The 14,508-nt window shown below is 42.0% G+C and overlaps 1 protein-coding gene across 8 annotated transcripts in view; it reads right to left on the reverse strand.

Moving 5' to 3' along the window:
- The window catches only part of SLC4A4 (solute carrier family 4 member 4), a 306,105-nt gene that overhangs the window by 18,428 nt on the left and 273,169 nt on the right, over window positions 1–14,508 (reverse strand). For all 8 annotated transcript variants that reach the window (XM_067468560.1, XM_067468558.1, XM_067468557.1 and 5 more), the window contains 3 exons: window positions 13,599–13,777; window positions 12,938–13,010; window positions 267–335 (listed from right to left, as the gene is read on the reverse strand). In XM_067468560.1, coding sequence (XP_067324661.1) covers window positions 267–335; window positions 12,938–13,010; window positions 13,599–13,777 — 321 coding nt within the window. The remainder of the gene's footprint in view (window positions 1–266; window positions 336–12,937; window positions 13,011–13,598; window positions 13,778–14,508) is intronic.

The following is a 14,508-nucleotide window of genomic DNA, read 5'->3' on the forward strand; positions in this document are numbered from 1 at the left end:
TCCGCTTCAAAACACTAATGTGATATCATCCCTAGAGAATGAAAGGAGTGAATTCCATTAGCAAAAAGCACAGTAGATGCATGCTGGGAAAGCTTAAAGGCTAACTAGTTAATTGTACCATGTGTTCCTGCAGGAGATGGAATGAGCTATTTCAGATGCACGAGAAAGGGAGCATTGGTTAATATTTACCATTTTCTATGGTAAAGGCCTTTGTTAGGTTTGCTCCAGCTACGCAAAGGACTTTTGTTGTAAAAGAGAAAACTTACCTGCACTCCATTAAGGGAAGCAACACCCATGTATAGAAACACTCCGTATAGCACAGGCATGGGAATAAACTAAAGACAAAAAGAAAGAAAAATCAAGTAAGGAATTCCTAGGAAATTGAGTTCATTCACAGCTAAATATGTAAGAACTGCTGAAAAACTTGTGAAGAAGATATGGCCCCCATATCTGCAAGGGATACATTCTAAAATTCCTTGTAGATACCTAGAACGGCAGACAATGAAAACCCTATATTTTGACTATACACGAGATGGAAGCACTGAGGGCCTAAAAAGTCCACAAATACTTCTGGGTGGGGTGGGAAATACATTTTTTGGAATGTTCCTAATTTTTATTTATTTATTTATTTTTGTCATGTCAGGAGCAACTTGAGAAACTGCAAATAACTTCTGGTGTGAGAGAATTGGCCGTCTGCAAGGACGTTGCCCAGGGGACGCCCGGATGATTTGATGTTTTTATCATCCTTGTGGGAGGCTTCTCTCATGTCCCCGTATGAGGAGCTGGAGCTGATAGAAGAAGCTCATCCACATCTCCCTAGATTCGAACCTGCGATCTGTCGGTCTTCAGTCCTGCCGGCACAGGAGTTTAACCCACTGCACCACCGGGGGCTCCTAAATGTTCCTAAATGAAACCTTGGATATTGAATACATGGATGGCGAGATAATACCATGCTCCTTGACTTTTCTCAAGATCTTGGATCATCAGACATGCATGTGACATCTCTGTCATTGTACTTCTGATGATGCCAACCCTCAAAACCTACCTCTGAAGCCAGGCAGCTCCCAAACTGGATGGTTTCCAAGATGCTGTACATCAGAGCACTGGGAAATGACAACAGCAGTGCAGTCCCGGTTATAAGGCTCATTGAGATAGACAATTGGAGAGATCCCTTCAAGTCCTGTTGTTGTGGCTTGTCTCAATGACTGGGAGGACACTGCAGTTATCTTTTTCCAATGCTTCAGAACTTCCTGACTGTGAGAGCCGTTCAGCAGTGGAACTCTCTGCCCCGGAGTGTGGTGGAGGCTCCTTCTTTGGAAGCTTTTAAACAGAGGCTGGATGGCCATCTGTCAGGGGTGATTTGAATGCAATATTCCTGCTTCTTGGCAGGGGGTTGGACTGGATGGCTCATGAGGTCTCTTCCAACTCTTTGATTCTATGATTCTATGATTCAGTGCCTCAGAAACTCTTTAGTTTCAACGAGGATTAAAAGGTAGGGTTTAAGGGTCATGTTCAGTCACTAATGGACGTACATGTGAATTCCAGAAATGAAGAGAAATGTAATAATGTAAATGTTGAACAGGATTCCAGCCAACATACTTAATTGAAATATCAGACCAAAACATAATTAATTAATTAGGAAAAGTCAAGGAGTATTTGACGGATCGCATCTCCTCTTAAAAACCAGCCCAGGCACTGAGGTCATCGGAGGAGGCCCTGCTCTCAGTCCCACCCCCATCCCAAGCACGGCTGGTGGGAATGAGAGAGGGGGCCTTCTCCGTGGTCACCCCCCACCTCTAGAACTTCCTCGCTAAAGAACTCTAGAACTCTAGAACTTCCTCCTTTAAAAAACAACTAAAGAACTACTTTTGCTCACTAACATGTGGAGAGGAGAAGCATTAGATAGTTGAGAGATCACTGCTAGGCCTCTGATTGACAACTATTCATATTTGGGCTTTCCTAGTCCACACGATAAAATAGCAAAGAGTAGAGACATCACACTGGCAACAAAGATCCGCATAGTCAAAGCCATGGTATTCCCTGTAGTAACCTACGGATATGAGAGCTGGACCTTAGGGAAGGCTGAGCGAAGGAAGATCGATGCTTTTGAGCTGTGGTGCTGGAGGAAAGTTCTGAGAGTGCCTTGGACTGCGAGAAGATCCAACCAGTCCATCCTCTAGGAAATAAAGCCCGACTGCTCACTGGAGGGAAGGATACTAGAGACAAAGTTGAAGTATTTTGGCCACATCATGAGGAGACAGCAAAGCCTGGAGAAGACAATTATGCTGGGGAAAGTGGAAGGCAAAAGGAAGAGGGGCCGACCAAGGGCAAGATGGATGGATGGCATCCTTGACGTGACTGGACTGACCTTGAAGGAGCTGGGGGTGGTGACGGCCGACAGGGAGCTCTGGCATGGGCTGGTCCATGAGGTCACGAAGAGTCGGAGACGACTGAACAAATGAACAACAAGTCCACGCCAGCCCAATGACCTCATTTGACTACATAACTAACCCACATTGTTTTGTGAACCCTTGCTAGCTATTGTACACTAATGTGGATGCTTTGTTTACATTTATGTCATTATAGAATTTTGTCTGATTATATGTAGTTTAATTTATTGATGCCGGGTTTAATTTACTGATGTTAGGCCTTAATTTGATGTTAGGTTTTAATGTTACTTTTGTTTGTGGGGTTTTTCTGTTAGTATCATGTGTTTTATGTAGGCGCTGAATGTTTGCCATTATTATGTTGGAATCTGCCCTGAGTCCCCTTGGGGAGATAGATTGGAATACAAATAAAGTGGAATATTGTGTCCAATTCTGGGCACCACAATTCAAGAGAGAGATTGACAAGCTGGAATTTGTCTAGAGGAGGGTGACTAAAATGATCAAGGCTCTGGAGAGTAAGCCCTATGAGGAGCGGCTCAAGGAGCTGGGCATGTTTAGCCTCAAGAACAGAAGGCTGAGAGGAGATATGATAGCCATGTATAAATATGTGAGAGGAAGCCACAGGGAGGAGGGAGCAAGCTTGTTTTCTGCTTCCTTGGAGACTAGGATGCGGAACAATGGCTTCAAACTACAAGAGAGGAGATTCCATCTGAACATGAGGAAGAACTTCCTGACTGTGAGAGCCGTTCAGCAGTGGAACTCTCTGCCCCGGAGTGTGGTGGAGGCTCCTTCTTTGGAAGCTTTTAAACAGAGGCTGGATGGCCATCTGTCAGGGGTGATTTGAATGCAATATTCCTGCTTCTTGGCAGAATGGGGTTGGACTGGATGGCCCATGAGATCTCTTCCAACTCTTTGATTCTATGATATTATTATTATTATGATTATGATTATGATTATTATTAGTTGACCATAAAATGGTCAATTGGCCTTGTAGCCTTCTCTTACAGCCATCATGATTACAGAATATTTCCCCCAAAAAACTCAAAACCCGAGCTTTCCAGGCGTTTATAATCCAACAACCTATCTGTCTGCATATGCAGCCATTATAGAACACAGAATAATCTTATGCCTCAATAAATAAATAATTACATATATAACTATATAATAATAAACCACAGAATTCAGAACACAACAAACCCCTTGCAGAGAAAAGCAAAGCAACTTCCCGTTGTGATAAGAATATCACAATTATTTCAACAACAAAGATTTGAAAACTAAACAAGGAGGTTCCTGTTAATAGTTTCATTTTGAAAACACGAAATGGCACTAACAAATAATAGCATGCTGGAGAATTACTTCAAAATCATTAATAGGGCATATTTGAACATTTCCAAAAGGCAAAGAAATGAATTTTTCAAATAATGCTTTTGTTTCATCCTCCTCCAATCAAAAAGAAGAAAATAAATGTAGTAACAGAGAACAGCCACTAAATGGCAGAAGCTGATTGTTCAATAACCTTACAGAATATTTTGTTTCCATTCACTGTACTCATTGTAGTCACTCTTTCAAAGTATTCACCCTTTCAAAGTATTTTATTCATCATGTCAGAAGCAAATTGAAGGTACTCTTTCAAAGTGTATTTGGTGCACTGAATAAGGGGCCATAATGAGAGAACAGCAACTTTTGGTGTATTCCTGAATAGCATGGACTCAGATTAGATGGCCCTTGTGTCTCTTCCAACTCTATAGTCTTTTCTCTATTACATTAAATACATCACTAACATTCAGTAGCATATGATACAAGAATACAAACTGAGCAAGTAAAGTTCTTTACCATAGTCTTGTAGGGCCTAAATGTTGGTACTAGATTTTAGCTGATGTGAGAAGCTAAGCATGATCTGCCCTCTTTGTGTCATATGTTCTGCAGTTGATGGTGTTTGGTGATGGAAGGATTAATGTAAGTATTAGTTCTAAAAGTAATCTGTAAGTAAGAGTTCATGGGTGAAAGCAATCAAGGATGGAGGTATGGAAGAGATAGGTGTTTGTGGATATAAGGAGCGAGCCTTGGAAATGATCTTCGGGATAAAAGTATTGTCTTATCTTGGTGGTAGATGGTGCTGGTTTTCCCCCAGGTTTGTGGATTTTCGGCATCTTGACCTTTCTCCTGAACCCTTGGAACCCTGGAACCTTGAACTTCTGGACTGGCTTTTGACTACAGTATAGACTCTTGATCCCTGTACTTTGTTTATTGAACTCTCGGCATTTGACCACTCGACTGGACCCTTTGACTACGGTGTAGCTTTTGCTATCAGTTTTTGTGTATTCTGTGGCTGAGTGCTATCTTTATGTTTTATATTTTGGTCTATTAAAACAGCCAGCAAGTAAGTGCTGTTTTAATTAAACTGCTTGATACAAACTGGGAGTTTGGTTCATCTCTACCTAAAATAGGCAGAGCCCTGTCAACATGACAGTTTGGTACCTGGATTGTAGACCATCAATGGATACTAGGTGCTATATAGGCTTGGCTGATCCACAAAAATGAAATGGTTCAAAACTCATTCTGGATGTAGGGGGCACTGGTAGTTCGATTTTAAAGTCAATTCTGATTTTCACAGAAAAATAATTCAAAACTTTTTGAAACTTCTGAGACTTCTGAATCCTTTCGTTAATGGTTTGAAAGTGTTGTTTCCTGTTTCATTGGGTGGTATTCACTTTGAAAGTAGTTGTTTTACTCCAGAAGTGGGGAAAAGCAAGCGGAGGAAATTTGTTCCTTCTCTGGTTTAAAGCTGGCTTCTCTGGCTTGAGCCGAGGCCAGGAAATTCCTTCCTTCTCTGGTTTAAAACTGGCTTCTCTGGCTTGAGTCAGGGCCAGGGACCAGAAGCAGGGAAAAGCTGAATAATTTCTAACTCATTTCCTGAGTCGTAACAAAAATAGCAGAAAAAGCTTTGGAAGGGCAAAGGGACTTCCGGTTTTAAAAAAAGCTTCGACATCGCTTCAAAAAGGTAATTTTCACGACTTTATTCTGAATTCCGAAGATTCTGACATTACCTAACCATGCTTAGTACTCTAGGTTGTATTTCGGAGGAAGGAACAGGCCAAACCACCTCTGAATATTCCTTGCCTAAGACAACACTATGAAATTCATGAGGTCAACATAAGTTGACAGACTGGATATTTATAGATGCTGCATTCACGGCTACTACATTAAAAAACTCTCTTTGTGGAGGTCAGGGAAGCAAGGAGACAGCTACGCTAGCATACTCTCTCAACATGGTGCAAGTAGAACATTAGAGACAAAGAAGAAAGATAATTTAGGAATCACTTTCCCATGTGGTTGTCTAAACTGAATGGATATATTACACAAGAATGTTTATGGCAAGGTAGCAACATTGGCATGTCAGCCAACCTAGCTAGACAATATCTGATTAAGGCATTATTTTATTCTCCACCTTGACCATGCATGCAGACAGTTCTATAGATACATCTATAGACAAAATAATTTTCCAGTGATGTGATGAGCTGCAAGGCTGGTTGCAAGAAAGGGTGTTCGCAGAAAGGAACTCCCACCGAGTCAGCTTGTATCAACTCACAGGATACTGGATTTGACCATTTCCTGCACCATTTTACAGAGCAGGTGTGATCACTTTTCATTTGATATTCAGCTAACAAAATGGGAAAAGTTCAACCAGATGACAATTTATAACACCTTAAGGAACAAGCATTGTTCCCAGAAAACATGCAAAGCACGATGGGATGGTGAGTAACTCCACATTCTAGGGACATATGAAAAGCTATTACTGGGCTGGGATTCTTGGCATGTGTTCCCTACATACTTGGAAGTGTGCTCCTCCCCTTTATATCTTTACTTTATTCATCCCAATAAACAGGTGATCCCTCCAGCAAAGTCATGCCTCTTTATCAGAGAAGGAAACAATGGTATACAGAGATTGTGTCCATCCTGTTGAGTACTCTTTACAACAAAAACCAAGTTGGAATTTTCCTGCACAAAAGTTTTACCGATATCTCTTCAACCACAATAGCAATGTTTAAACATTTATCAGGATGTCACACTTAAAATAGAGAGGATCCTCTGGTGGTGCAATGGGTTAAACCCTTGTGCCTGCAGGACTGCTGACTGAAAGGTCGACAGTTCAAATCTAGGAAGGCTCCTACAGGATGGTAAAACATCCAGATGTCCCCTGGGCAACATTCTTGCAGACTGCCAATTTTCTCACACCAGAAGTGACTTGCAGTTTCTCAAGTCGCTCCTGACATGGAAAAGAAATTTGAAAATGGAGCACGTTTGTTTTCTGCTGCTCTAGAAACTAAGACATGGAGCCATGAGTTCAAATGTCAGGAAAAGATAGTCTACATAAACATCAGGAAGAACTTGCTGATAGTAAGAGCTGTTCAATAGGGGAATACATTGTTGCCTAAGAGTGAATCTCCATCTTTGGAAATTTGAAACAGAGATTGGATGGCCATTTGCAGGAGTGCCTTAGTGTGTGTTTCTGTATGGAAGGAGAGGAATTGGACTGGAAGACATTGTTTGTGTTATAGATTTTTATAGTTTTTATAACTTCTATGATTTTATATGGATTTTATGATGTGCTTTAATTGCTTCTAACTGATATGTGTATATATATATGTGGCATCTAACTTTTGCCGGTCTGTATGCCACCTAGCCGCCTTTGGGCTTAATCACAGAATCATAGAATCAAAGAGTTGGAAGAGACCTCATGGGCCATCCAGTCCAACCCCCTGCCAAGAAGCAGGAATATTGCATTCAAATCACCCCTGACAGATGGCCATCCAGTCTCTGTTTAAAAGCTTCCAAAGAAAGAGCCTCCACCACACACCGGGGCAGAGAGTTCCACTGCTGAACGGCTCTCACAGTCAGGAAGTTCTTCCTCATGTTCAGATGGAATCTCCTCTCTTGTAGTTTGAAGCCATTGTTCCTTGTCCTAATCTCCATGGAAGCAGAAAACAAGCTTGCTCCCTCCTCCCTGTGGCTTCCTCTCACATATTTATACATGGCTATCATATCTCCTCTCAGCCTTCTCTTCTTCAGGCTAAACATGCCCAGCTCCTTAAGCCGCTCCTCATAGGGCTTGTTCTCCAGACCGTTGATCATTTGAGTCGCCCTCCTCTGGACACATTCCAGCTTGTCAATATCTCTCTTGAATTGTGGTGCCCAGAATTGGACACAATATTCCAGGTGTGGTCTAACCAAGGCGGAATAGAGGGGTAGCATGACTTCCCTAGATCTAGACACTAGGCTCCTATTGATGCAGGCCAAAATCCCATTGGCTTTTTTTGCCGCCACATCACATTGTTGGCTCATGTTTAACTTGTTGTCCACGAGGACTCCAAGATCTTTTTCACACGTACTGCTCTCGAGCCAGGCATCGTCCCCCATTCTGTATCTTTGCATTTCATTTTTTCTACCTAAGTCGAGTATCTTAAAGAGGCGGGATAAAAATGACATGAATAAATAAATAATAATTAATATGACTAGAGGGATCTTTGGCTCTCTTCCAACTTTGTGACTCTATAGTAGAATTAAAATTCTCTAAGCTATGCCCTGGAGATGGAATGGCCTCTACAACCAAGGCAGACAAGGAAAGGCTATATCTTTGTGATAAGGGATTTACTTTGTATGCAACACGTCCCAGATTCAACCCCCTTCATCTCAATGTAGGGCACGAGAAAACCCCTGCATGAAATCATACAGTGTCATCATAGTTTAAAGCAGCTTTCTGTGTTCTTCAGAGAACCACACTTTTTCCGTGCTAGAAGATTTTGTCCTAGCCTAGAACAGAGACTGTCGGTAATAATTAAAGATTCAAAAGAATCAAGGAAGGAAGGGGAGAGTTGTTTTTTAAACATAGCTTATCTTTTGCTTATTATTAAATTAGTTATTTCTGTACACAGATCTGACAGGTCAAGAAGGAGGAAAAGTGTGGCCAAAAAGTCAACTTATTTAATGGAGTTGCTTTTCTGAGTGACAGCCTTCGTGGGCTTGGCACAGTTACTATGAAATTTACTGCTGGCACTGCAAGATGTAAAGCCTACCCTATAGACTATTTTGTGAGACATTTAGCAAAGTGATTCCTACAGTAATAGGAACAACCGCAGAGTTTTGCTGATGGCACTAAAACCTTGCTGGCTTGACTCTCACTGGTGCCAGTTTGGTGACACAGTTCTACACCCACACAGACCTGGTTGCGTAAAAAAAACCAGGTCCTGCCCCACATCGCCACCCCCGACTCCTATGGAGAAATGTACAAAATGGAACGAGTCTTGCTTTAAAATCACAATAAATAATGCACTGCAGGAAAAGGAAAGAGCATGACATGGTGCAACAAAAGGTCACACAAAAATATATCCATGTAGTTAAAAAAAAGAAAAGAAGAAAATATGTTTGCAACCATATGAAAACACAGCCATTTATACAGAACGGTAATTGATTATTCTCTTTACCTTTCTCTGCAAGGAAAGGTGCCATCAGTTGCCTCCTTTTATTTTAATTTATCTTCTACTAGGGATATAAATTCTTGAATATTTCACCACTAATCCAAGGTTGAATAAAATTTTATAGAATACTAGCTGTGCCCTGCCACGCATTGCTGTGGCCTATAGTAAAACTTATCAAAGTTGAGGTAGATATCTGGACTATTATGAAAGAGAGGTCCCTACCTATTCCTTCCCCCTTTTCCTCCCCCTTTCTCTCCTTTCTTCCTTCTCTACCTCTTTCTTTCTTTCCTTCTTTCACTACTTGGTTTCATCCTTCTCTCTTTCCTTCATTCCCTCCCCCTTTCTTCCTTTGCCTTTCTTCCCTCCCTGTTTGCTTCCTTCTTTCACTTTTTATTTCCTTTTATTTCACCACCATCATAACAATAACAATAATGCAATGCATTGCCTCTGGGACCTGACACCTCTCCCATTCCCCCTAAAAGGGTCTCAGAGGAACAATAGCATCATCATAATAATAGAAATAACAACCTTTACCCGCCACGTGTTGCTGTGGCCAATCTTCCCTCTTTCTCTCCTTCTTTCCCTCCCTCCCTCCCTCCTTCCTTCCTTCCTTCCTTCCTTCCTTCCTTCCTTCCTTCCTTCCCATCTTTCCTTCTCCTCTTCTTTCTCTATCTCTTTCCTTCCTTCCCCCTTTTTCTTTCTCTTCTGCTGTCTCTCTTTTCTTTCCTTCCATCTTTCCTTTTCTTTCCTTTTCTTCTTCCTCTAACTTTCCTTCCTTCCCCCTTTTTCTTTACCTCCCTTTCTCTTTCTTCCTTCTTTCCTTCCTTCCTGTCTTTCCTAGATTTTGACAGGGCGGGAAGGGGTGGGGTGGGGTTTGGAGGTGGCCTGAAGTAAAAGGAGGTAAGATTGGGGCAGGGGAGTGATGGAGTGTGGGGTTGCGTGTGTGTGTGCAGCAGCGGGGGGAGTGATGGAGCGTGGGGTTGCGTGTGTGTGTGCGGCGGCGGGGGGAGTGGGGTTGCGTGTGTGTGTGCGGCGGCGGGGGGAGTGGGGTTGCGTGTGTGTGAGGCGGTGGGGGGAGTGATGGAGCGTGGGGTTGTGTGTGTGTGTGTGGCGGCGGGGGGAGTGGGGTTGCGTGTGTGTGTGCGGCAGGGTGTGTGTGTGTGCGGGAAGCGGCGCGGCAGGGCTTGGAGTGGGCATGGTTTCCGCAGAGGGAACGTTGGCCGGAAGGCCATGTGCGCGCGCCAGGGAACTTGCGGCTGGGCGCCAATGCGCATGCTCAGTTGTTTTGCCGTTTTGTGAGTGTGTTGTTGTGTTGTTTTTCATTTTGAGTAGATATGTTTGTACCTTGTGGGTTGTGTTATGGGCATGGGGATTTTAGTTAAGTTTTGTTGGGGGATTTTTGAGTTTTGTTGTTTTGCCGTTTTGTGAGTGTGTTGTTGTGTTGTTTTTCATTTTGAGTAGATATGTTTGTACCTTGTGGGTTGTGTTATGGGCACGGGGATTTTGGTTAAGTTTCGTTGGGTTTTTTTTGAGTTTTGTTGTTTTGCCGTTTTGTGAGTGTGTTGTTGTGTTGTTTTTTATTTTGAGTAGATATGTTTGTACCTTGTGGGTTGTGTTATGGGCATGGGAATTTTGGTTAAGTTTCGTTGGGGGGTTTTTGAGTTTTGTTTCCTCGTTGGATGCCCCTAACAAATTTATATATATAGATTTTTGTATTTTTTACTCTGTTGTAAGCCACCTTAATCCCTGAAAGTTCTCATCTCCAAGCCTAATAACATATTTAGGGAAAGGGAATTTTAATGGGACTGTACTGTGGGTTGGATAGAAATGTTGGATTTGAAACTGTAGTTCTAACCCAAACTGTGGGAGGAAGATAGCTGAATTTGGTGAGATTATAAGGCCCTATCACAAATCTTCCACATCTATTACTTGGAGAATGATTTCTTGGACATATCATCCAAAATGGCACCTGAAAAGAACCGCTATCTCATTGGAAAAAAAAGCTTGCAAGCTCTAAGCAACTTAGCTTCATTGCACGGGCTTTATGTAACAACCGACTACTTCAAGACAGGATATCTTGTGATAAGGAGCTCCTGGCAATCCCTCAAATACATAATTCAGGTCTCAAATCAGAAATGTTGTGAAAAGGGTGGTGGAAGAATGCAATGCAATAGGCAAGACTGAGAGGAGACATAATGGCCATGTATTAATGTGAGGGGAAGTCTGCCCTGGAGACTAGGATGTGGAACAATGACTTCAAATTGCAGGAAAGGAGATTCCTCCTGAACATTAGGAAGGACTTCCTAACTGTGAGAGCTATTCAGTAGTGAAACTCTCTGCCTCAGAGTGTGGTGGAGGCTCTGTCTTTGGAGGCTTTTAAGCAGAGGCTGGAGTGGACAGCCATCTGTCGGGGGTGCTTTGAATGAGATTTTTCTGCTTCTTGGAAGGGGGTTGAACTGGATGACCATGAGGTCTCTTCCAACTCTATGATTCCATAAATGTAGAAAATACTACCAGCAATGTCTTTCTTGGAAGTATAGCATAACCCTTTACATATGGAACATTTCTTAGTACCTTTCTTCCAAAGTGCTTTAAAACAAACTATCTTATTAAGGATGTGTGCAATTTCCACACAGACACAAGCTATGAAGTATGTGCAAATAATGTTAAAGTCTCTGGCCTCAGAACTTGGCTGATATTATTTCTAAAAAATCTATGCCATATAGATCTTATTTCATCTTTATCAACATCTGTGCCATATAAACCTTATTTCATCTTTATTTATGGAACAAAACATATAAACTTTTTTTCCTGCGAAACGACGTAACAAGATTTTTTTTTTGGACATTTTTGGGTGTGTGTGTGTGTAAACACCACACAAATGATTCTGCACAATTGCATATTTTGGACACTAATTTCTTAGCTGCTACCTAAAAGTGGAAGTATTGGGAAGAGTGTCTGCCTCTTCCTAATAAACAACCTTGCACTCATGCATTTTCTATTTGTGTGTACTTTAGACAGGAAAAGAAGGAAGAGATTGTTTTGTGTTGATGCTCAATGAGGAAAACACTGTGGAAGTTTTCTTTATTTTCTTCCTTGTTAGATCTGTGAAAAAAATGTATGATGGTAACTATTTCTGAGTTGGTGTTTTGATGTGCCAAATGAAGGAAAGAAAATAATTATAAATATTCATTATCACTTTACTTTTGGACCGCAAGAAGATCCAACCAGTCCATACTTCAGGAAACAAAGCCGAACTGCTTACTGGAGGGAGGGATATTAGAGGCTAAGATGAAGGACTTTGGCCACATTGTGAGAAGAAAGGAAAGCTTAGAGAAGACAATGATGCTGGGGAAAATGGAAGGAAAAAGGAAGAGGGGCTGACCAAGGGCAAGATGGATGGATGGCATCCTCGAAGTGACTGGCTTGACCCTGAAGGAGCTGGGGGTGGTGATGGCTGACAGGGAGCTCTGGCGTGGGCTGGTCCAGGAGGTCACAAAGAGTTGGAAGTGACTGAACGAATAAACAACAACAAAATCACTTTACTTATGCTCTGTACTACCTGCATCTATATTTATTTGCCCAATCCATCACCATATTTCTGTTTGTGTTCTGTGCTTTAGGACTTAGCTATGACTGATGTATGTTAACTCTATCTATTGAGATATATGCACCTGTAGCGTAACTGCTCATAAGGAAACAAGAAGATGGAGAGATAATAGAAAGGAAACACTTCTTTTAAAGAGCAAAGAACGGAAGGCCATCCTGGCAGCACTCTTTCACCCTTGTCTTCCTTGTCAAACAGGAAAAACAACATTTAGGATGCTGAATTTATTTTTACAGTCCCAACAAATACCAATGTAGTGCGACAATAAGCAGCAGCTTGCCTGAGAACTGCTTCTATTTGGTTATCTCCAGAAATTGTTGAAAAAAAAGGTAATTCCAAAATCTCAAACAGTTTATAAAGGGTAATGGACTCAAAATAATCTTCAGTCATGAGAATGTTTTTTGATTTTTTTTCCTGAATGATATGGTGAACAAGGTAGGGGCAAAAACTGTTAGATGTATATTTACCTTCAAGATGGGAGCCATGAAGACTGAAACGCCAGTCAGAATGAACACAATAACCCCAGTCACTCTCTGCTCTCTGAAACCAAATCCAGCAATTTTCAGCTGTCACACACAATAGTAAATCGCATTGTCAAAGCATTTGCAATACCACTACTAGCAGTCTAGAGAAGTACAATCCTGTCAGCTTAACCCTGCGAAATAATTACATGAATGATCCCTATGATTATCATTCTGAGGGCTAACCACTCTACATTTGCATACACTTTATAATCTTGGGCCAATCACTTTTCTTTCAGATTGACTATATCCAAGGTAGCAATTGTGTGAATATGACATACCTATCCCAATCAGAGAACCCTACAATAAGCTTTGATAATTTAAAATGTAACTCCTGGGTCCTAAGGGAGGTCTTATTTCCTCAACATTGTGCATTCTGACTGGTAGCAGCTCTTTGGTATCTTGGACAGGGATGGCAACTCCTCATCAGTTTCCATCTCTTCTTTCTAGCTAAGGTATAATAGAGATTACACCTGAGTTCTTTTGCGTGGAACCTATTCTCTTGCACTAAGGTGTTTCTCCCTATTCTCTAGGGAGACTCGGGTCATGGTTCTGGCTAGATCTACTAGAAGCTTCCTGAGCATTGGGACCAACCCTATTGGCATACCTGACTCCAAGGAACTTGGGCTGCTCGCCAGGTGCTGATGTCTCCGTCTCCATCTTCAAGCTGTCAATGTGCGCAATGGAGATCACAGTAGCGGCAACATACCATGGCAGGCCCATGAAGGAACATATAATCATCAGCACTGCCACCCAGAAGAGATCCAGATGGTAGCCAGCACCTTTCTGCAAAGATAAGATTTGGGAAAACAAAGGGAATGTGTTACTTCAGGCAAGAGGTCTTGCTGTGGGAAGAAGCACTGCTGGTGCAATCATGTTCTTGGTTAAATCCCAAATAGACAACTGCAGTGCACTCTACATAGTGTTGCCTTTGAAGACTGTTCAGAAGTTCCAAATGGTCCAACGGGCAGCAGCCAGATTCCTCACTGGAGCAGCATAGAGAGAGCATAAAACTCCCCTGTTGCGTTAGCTCTACTGACTGCCAGTCTGCTACTGAGCACAATTCAAAGTGCTGGCTTTAGCCTATAAAGCCCTAAAATGGTTCTGGCCCAGTTTATCTTCCCAAACACATCTCCCTCTATGAACCATTTCGGAGGTTAAGATATTCTGAAGAGGCCCTGTCTTGGTCCCATCTCCTTCACAGGCACAATTGGTGGGGACAAGAAACAGGGCATTCTCAGTGGTAGCCCCTCTGAAACTCCCTCCCCAGTGAAATTAGATCAGTCCCCGCCCTCCTGGCCTTCAGAAGGAACATAAAGACATGGCTATGAGACCAAGCGTTCAGTCAGTAAAGTAATGCAACATAAGAAATGAATAGGAAATAAGTGCAATTGACAATTGGAATGGTTTCAGATTACGATTTTGGATACTTTATTAAAAGTCCCAAACAGTTCTCTGAAACAGAAGCCAACATCTTCTCCAAGGCTATTCGCTGATAAAAGTCAACACACATAAAG

The sequence above is a fragment of the Anolis sagrei genome, chromosome 5, assembly GCF_037176765.1.
Source record: "Anolis sagrei isolate rAnoSag1 chromosome 5, rAnoSag1.mat, whole genome shotgun sequence".
Classification (NCBI taxonomy): domain Eukaryota; kingdom Metazoa; phylum Chordata; class Lepidosauria; order Squamata; family Dactyloidae; genus Anolis; species Anolis sagrei.